General features: G+C 53.4%; 1 protein-coding gene across 1 annotated transcript; it reads left to right on the top strand.

Annotated features, from left to right (window-relative positions):
* The first annotated feature begins 1,011 nt into the window (after positions 1-1,011).
* YARS1 (tyrosyl-tRNA synthetase 1) lies at positions 1,012-7,477 on the top strand. Its single transcript, XM_068172964.1, has 14 exons — positions 1,012-1,103; positions 1,191-1,255; positions 1,575-1,721; positions 1,801-1,976; positions 3,735-3,864; positions 4,127-4,207; positions 4,489-4,581; positions 4,776-4,911; positions 5,085-5,170; positions 5,540-5,675; positions 5,992-6,086; positions 6,194-6,387; positions 6,499-6,640; positions 6,813-7,477. The coding sequence occupies exons 1-14, from the start codon at positions 1,088-1,090 to the stop codon at positions 6,921-6,923; spliced, it is 1,608 nt and encodes a 535-aa protein (XP_068029065.1). The 5' UTR covers positions 1,012-1,087; the 3' UTR covers positions 6,924-7,477.
* Positions 7,478-7,568: the final 91 nt, after the last annotated feature.

Here is a 7,568-nt window from a genome sequence, read left to right as displayed (position 1 = left end):
TGGAAACCCCCTCAGGCTGTGCCTTCTCCTCCCAAACTGCTGCCAGTGCCCCACAGCAGACCCCAGGAATCCCAAATTAAACTGCAGAATACACCTGAGGCATTAAATAAAACCTCCAAGTGTCTCAACCCCCACCTCCACCCTTCAGAGATACAAATAAACACATAAAAAAAAAAAAATCTTTTTTTTGGGTTGGGAAGAACTGAGCAAGGGAATTAGTCACGGAGACACTCACACAAAACCCTTCATCTTGGGTGTAGCCCCGGCTTGTGCTGCCCAAGGTGGATGCACTGGGACCTTGTAATAAATCCCTATTTTATTCTTTAACTCTGCCTAGTCTCAGCTCTAGGTCAGCCTTCACAAGGCACCAGCTTCTCTGAGCCATCTGTGCCAGGACCTCACCGCCCTCACAGAGAGGAATTTTTCCCAATATCCCATGTCCCCCTGGCAGTGGGAACCATTCCCTGTGTCCTGGGCCCTCGTCCCACGTCCCTTTCCAGCTCCCTCGCCGCCCCTTTAGGCACCGAAATCCCGCACTTGGCGCCTTCCCTGCGCAGATAAAACCCTCAGGAGGCGGTACCGCCCCGCTCTCCCCTCACCGGGGGTTGGAAGCCAACACCGCCCCCGCCTCTCTCCGCCAGGGACCCGCCCGTCCCTCAGCGGGCACCGCCCAACCGGCGCCTCAACGGCACCGCCCCAAGGCGGGGCCCAGCCCGCCCCGCCCCCGGCTCCTCCTCCCCGCCCACCCGAACACGGGGAGCTCCCCGAGCCTCGGGAAAAAAAAAAAAAAAAAAAAAAGGGGTAAAACCGCCCAGATTAAACGAGGGGGAATTAAGCTGCGCTGAGACCAAGCAGCGGCCGCGGCCCGGCCGCGCCTGGCGGGAAAGCGCTCACCCACCGCCATCTTAACGGCGCCCAGGCCACGCCCCCGCGAGCGTGAGGCGCCCTCTGATTGGCGGAGCGCGGGCTCCTCGCCGCGCGAGGCGCTCTCTGATTGGTGGAGCGCGCCCCCTCCCTCCATCTCGTTGCATCGGCAGCTCGGCGCTCGGCAGGCCCAGGCGCGGCAGTCGAGCGCCGAGCGGGGCTGATGCAACGCGGGGCAGGTCGGTGGGACCGGGCGGGGAACCGGGGGGAACCGGGGCGAACCGGGAGAACCGGGAGCTCTGGTAACAGTGTGTCCTGCCCTGCAGCCGCCGCCATGGAGCCCGCGCCCGGCCCGCAGGAGAAATATCAGCTCATCACGCGGAACCTGCAGGTACCGGGAGGCGGATGGGGCCGGGGCGGCGGCACCGGGGCTGGGCCGGGGGGACGAGCGGGGCTGCATGGGGGTCGGGCGGAGGAACTGGGGCTGGGCGGCTTGGCTGAGGCTGGATCGGGGCCGGGGCGGGGGCAGGATGGGGTCCAGGTACCGGGGGGGATCGAGGGGAATGCGGCAGGATTGGGGTCCGGGAGGGGGAACGGCGCGGGATCGGGGTGGGGAACGGGGGATCTGAGCCCGGGCGTCAGCACCGGGACACCCCGCGGGATTTCCCGGCGCGTTCCCTGGCAGCTCGGCGTGCTTTGTGCCCTGGCAGGAGGTGCTGGGCGAGGACAAGCTCATGGCCATCCTGAAGGAGCGAGAGCTGAAGATCTACTGGGGGACGGCCACCACGGGCAAGCCGCACGTGGCCTACTTCGTGCCCATGTCCAAGATCGCCGATTTCCTCAAGGCTGGCTGCGAGGTGGGCACTGCCAGCCCTGCTGGGCGGCAGCCGCGGCGAGCGGGGCCGGCTCCGCCTGACCCGCTGTGCCCTGCCCTAGGTGACAATCCTCTTCGCCGACCTCCACGCTTACCTGGACAACATGAAGGCTCCGTGGGAGCTGCTGGAGCTGCGCAGCCGTTACTACGAGCACCTCATCAAAGCCATGCTGCAGAGCATCGGCGTGCCCCTGGACAAGCTCACGTTCGTCAGGGGCACGGACTACCAGCTCAGCAAGTGAGTCCTGGCCAGCCGGGGAGGCCTTGAGAGGGCTGAGCTGGAGCACAGGCTGCATGGCAGTTACTGGATAATTTTAGGGATTTATTAGCAGTGTCTAAAATTTTATATGTATATTTTATACATGCTTGTACATACTGGCTATATATATTTATCATATAATATATGTTATATACTAGATATTATATATCATAATATAGATAATATTATATATATAATATAATATACAATATATATAATATATAATATATAATATATAATATATAATATATATTATATATTATATAATATATATATTATACATTATATATAACATATTTTATATATAATTATATATTTTTATATTCTATATTAGTAATTATTATTAACCATTACTATAATATATAATATATAATATATAATATATAATATATAATATATACTATATAGAATATATATTATATATATTATATATTATAATATATATAAAAAATATTATATATATTATATATAATATATATAATTAATATAATATAATATAATATCTATAATATATATCATATTTATATTATATTTTATATATATTATATATTCTATATATACATACCTATATATTGAATAGTATTGTAATATATTTATATATTATATAAATATTATCTTTATTATATGTAATATATTTTATATAGAACATACATATATATGTATACATAATATATATTCAATATATACAAATGTATATATATAATATTATTATAATATATTTATATATTATATAAGTATCATTATCTTATTATATTTTATGTAATATACATTAATATAGAATATACATATATATGTATATTCTGTATATATGCAATATATACATATGTATATATAGTGAATGTTATTATAATATATTTATATAGACTATAAATACCATTATTATATTATATTAGATTAGATTAGATTAGATTATATATATATATATATATATATATATAATTATATATTATAATTATATATATGTATGATTATATAATAATATATAATATATATTATATTATAAAATATATATATAATATAATATAATATAATATATATTATATTATATTATATATTATATATTATATATATGTATATTTATATGTATATATAAACATAGATATATTCTATATATATACATATATATGTCTATGTACTTCAATATATATATCCATATTTATTTTTTACATAGATATATATATGTATCTAATATTATTATATATAAAACTGTATTATCCCTAAAAGTAGGGATTTTTTAAAGGCCTCAATGGATCCACCTTGGGCAGCACAAGAGCCCAGCCAGGGCTGCACCCAAGATGAACCAAAATGATCCCAAAATGGACACCAGCTCACGGGGTCTCTCACTTTTTTAAGTTCTGCTCCATTTGCATATCGGAGTTAATTATCTAATTACAGCTCCAGCCCATGAAGTCCCATCCTTCGTCAGCCCACGCTGTCTGTGCTCTTGGGCCTGAGATGTGGATCCTTTGTCCTTGGTCCCCAGCTGGAGCAGGAATTGTTTTGTCTCCTGCTCTGTGCAGAGCTCACCATCCCTCATGTGAACCCCAGACCCACCCCCTAAAGCAGCACCGAACCTGAGAACCACAAAAGCCAAACGCTGAGGCGTCACAGGGACAGCCTCGCCTGCGGCTTTGTCCCTGCAGGACGTGCCTCCAGGCTGTGTCCCCTGTCTGTGTGGCCAGGAGCAGCTGTCAGAGCTGTCCCCGAGCCCGCTGGTGACAGAGCTGTCCCCCACAGGGAGTACACGCTGGACGTGTACCGGCTCTCCTCCGTGGTGACGCAGCACGACGCCAAGAAGGCAGGGGCAGAGGTGGTGAAGCAGGTGGAGCATCCCTTGCTGAGCGGTTTGCTCTACCCAGGCCTGCAGGTGAGGCGGGTGTGGTGGCCAGGGAGGTGCTGGCAGAGCCAGGGCCGCGGGCGTGTTTGGGGCTGAGCGTCAAGGTCGTCGTCGTCCACCCCAATGTCACAGCTGGCGGTGGCACAAAGCGTGGCCTGAGCACGGAGCTGCTGTTCCAGCAAACAGTCTGGAGTGTTCCCGACCTTCCCCGGCTGGGAGTGCCCCAGGAGAAGCTGAGGGACAGGCCAGGACTGCTCTGGGTCCGGCCTCGAGGCTCTGTGTCTCTCCACAGGCGTTGGATGAGGAATATCTCAAGGTGGACGCGCAGTTTGGAGGGGTGGATCAGAGGAAGATCTTCACCTTTGCAGAGAAGGTCAGGAATGGGGGGATTTCTGCCAGACTGGGGCCTGAGGGAGGGCATGGCCACTCCCAAATCCACTGGGAGAAGCGTGTGGCATTTTGGTTGATGTCACAGCTCTCTGTGCTCCTGCTGCTCCCGTGCTCTGTGCAGCCACACATCCCTGGCTCTGACTCTGCCCTTCCTGGGTGCTGTTACCCCAGATCCCAAAGTTACCTGGAGCCGGGAGCAAGCAGGGATTGTGAGTTAAAGCTGAATGAGGCTTGGCTCTGACTTGCCTCCTTGTGTTTCCCCAGTACCTCCCTTCCCTGGGCTATGCCAAGCGCATCCATTTGATGAACCCCATGGTTCCTGGGCTGACAGGCAGCAAAATGAGCTCGTCAGAAGAGGTTGGTCCTGGATCTGGCTGTGCTCAGGGGGCTCTGGGGGACAGCTTGGTGGCTGGGGGCTGAGAGGGAACCACCCCAGGGAAGGTGAGCTCTCCCTCCCCACTCACAGGGGGTTCTAAGAAGGTGCAGCAACTCCAGCATGAGTTTTCTGGGCAAAAGCTTGGGTGAAGGACTGAGGAAATATCTTGCTGCAGGACTCCAAGATTGATCTTCTGGACCGCAAGGAGGACGTGAAGAAGAAGCTGAAGAAGGCTTTCTGTGAGCCAGGGAACGTGGAGAACAACGGTGTCCTCTCCTTCATCAAGCACGTCCTCTTCCCCCTCAAGTCAGGTGAGGGGCTCACCACACTGGGGCATGGATACGAGGAGGGGACAGGAGTGTGTCCCCTGAAACAAGGCTGCCCCTGAGTGCCACCTGCCCAGCCCCTGCTCTTGAGAAGGGTGGGGTGGGTGGTTTGTCTGAGCTTTGAGTTAATCTGAGCTGTAAAACCTGTTTTGTCCCAGAGTTTGTGGTCCTGCGAGAGGAAAAATGGGGAGGAAACAAAACCTACACGGCCTATGAGGCCCTGGAGAAGGACTTTGCTGAGCAGGTGAGTGCTGGGAGGGGCTGGACCTTCTGCCTGAGGTTCCTGGGAGCACTGGGAGATGGAAATCTGCACTGGAAGGAGGTGTGGAGTGTGGCCTGGTAGTGTGGGATGCTCCCAGGCAGGAGAGCCCGGGTGAGAGAGGATGAGTGAAGAGTGTGAGGTCAGGACAGCACCACATCAGCCACATCCTGCACCAGAGCAGCAGCTTAACCCTTCCCAGCTGTTCCCAGCAGAGGCTGGAGGCAGAAGCGTCCAAAAACTTCTGTTGACCAAGGGGAATCAGGTCAAGGGTTTGGGATTCATCTTTCCACCCTTTTTAGTCTCCATTTCCCCCCCGTGGCCTCAGAGAGGAACATCTTTGTCCTGACACAGGTTGTACACCCTGGAGACCTGAAGAACTCCGTGGAAGTGGCCCTGAACAAACTGCTTGACCCCATCAGAGAGAAATTCAACTGCCCAGAGCTGAAGAAGCTGAGCAGCGCCGCGTATCCCACCCCATCCAAAGCCAGTAAGGAGGGGCTGGGAGCCCGGGGAAGTGGGGCCCTGGGAGCTCAGGGAAATGGGGTCCTGGCCATGCAGGGCTCAGTGGGACAGCTCCCTCCAGGCAGCTAAGGTCAGGGAAAAGTTTTGAAGCTCCAGACTCAAAAACAGCCATGGAGGACATTGGGAAAGGTGAGGAAAGCCAGCACAGGAGGGACGCTGCTCTCTGGTATAGGTACAAGCATGGAATTCTCTGCAGGGAATTCCCCCCAGGGCCTGCATCTGGGGCTGACCACCTACCTGGGTTTGTGCTGAGTGTTGTGACCATTCCCTTCACCCTGCAGAGCCTGGAGAGAAGGGCACCAAGAACTCAGAGCCAGAGGACGTGGTCCCATCCCGGCTGGACATCCGTGTGGGCAAAGTGATCAGTGTGGAAAAGGTATGGGCAGAGGGGAGGAACCCTCCTGTGTGGTGACATTTGGGGTGTGCCTCGGGGGACTGCCACCTTCTCTGCCACCCCATTCCCATCCCTGCTCCCCCTGGCAGCACCCAGATGCCGACAGCCTGTACGTGGAGAAGATCGACGTGGGCGAGGCCGAGCCCCGCACCGTGGTCAGCGGCCTGGTGCACTTTGTCCCCAAGGAGCAGCTGCAGGACAGGCTCGTGGTGCTGCTCTGCAACCTCAAACCCCAGAAGATGAGAGGGGTGGAGTCGCAGGGCATGGTGCTGTGTGCCTCCAGGTGAGGGACAGAGGGGACACCGGGGCTGGACCGCCTCTCCTGCCTCAGGGTGCTGAGGGGCAGCTGGGCAGCGCCTTGGGGTGACTCCGGTGTCTCCACACCTCTCCTTAGCGTGGGGGAGCCCCGTCAAGTGGAGCCCCTGGACCCCCCAGCAGGGTGCTGCGCCGGGGAGCGCGTCTATGTGGAGGGCTACGAGGGCGGGGAGCCCGACGAGGAGCTCAAGCCCAAGAAAAAGGTCTTTGAGAAGCTGCAGGTGAGGCCTGGGACAGCTGGCAGTGGCTGGAGTTCCATCCAGCAGGACCACGCTGTCCCCACCTCTGGGTGACCCCAAATGGGGTGTTTGCCCCCTCGGTGTTACTGGCAGCAGAGCTGTGGAGGAGATGAACCTTCCCAGGGCTGACTCTGCTCCCTGTTCTGCTCCCCAGGCTGATTTCCACATCTCCGAGGATTGTGTCGCTCAGTGGAAGCAGAGAAACTTCCTGACCAAGCTGGGGACTGTCTCCTGTAAAAGCCTGAAGGGTGGCAGCATCAGCTAACAAGTGCCAGGGCTGCTCTGGTGCCTCCTGCCTGACTCCTGCAGCTCAGCCAGGCTCCTCCCAGTCATCCCCCCACCAGTGCCCCAAGTCGGAGGCTTGGCCCTGGGGGCTCTGGGACTGAACTTTCAGCCTCTCACCCCGTGAGCTGCCTCCAGCATCCCCCTGGGCCTCTGGGGACTGGAGGTGCCACCACACCCAAGGGACTCATGTGACTCATCCCCACGGCCTTGGGGCCAGGGCTCGCTCTCCCAGCTGTGCCACAGACTGGACTCCCTGCCCGCTGGGGTGGCATGTGTGGGTGCTGCGGTGAGGGCAGAAGGGAAAAGCTGCTTCTCCAACCTTGTGTTGCTGCTACCAGAGCTGGGGACAGCCCAGCAGGCCCCTGCTGCACCCCCAGCCCACCCAGCGCTGTGGCCACTGGTGCTGCTCTTTGGCCAGGAGCCCAGGCAGCACCCGTGGGGCTGTCCTGAGCCCGTGGGGGGTGTGGGCCTTAAACACTGACTCGGGAACCATCTGTCTGTCATAAAACCCAATAAAATGTCGAGCTTACTGCATGTGGCCGTGCCCATCTGTCCAGGGGAGCTGGCAGCCAGCCCTGCTCTGGAGTTTCACTGGGCAGTGGTGCTGGAAGCCAGCCCAAGGGTG

Source organism: Anomalospiza imberbis, chromosome 25 (genome assembly GCF_031753505.1).
Source record: "Anomalospiza imberbis isolate Cuckoo-Finch-1a 21T00152 chromosome 25, ASM3175350v1, whole genome shotgun sequence".
Classification (NCBI taxonomy): domain Eukaryota; kingdom Metazoa; phylum Chordata; class Aves; order Passeriformes; family Viduidae; genus Anomalospiza; species Anomalospiza imberbis.
This window is presented reverse-complemented; position numbering and strand designations above follow the sequence as displayed.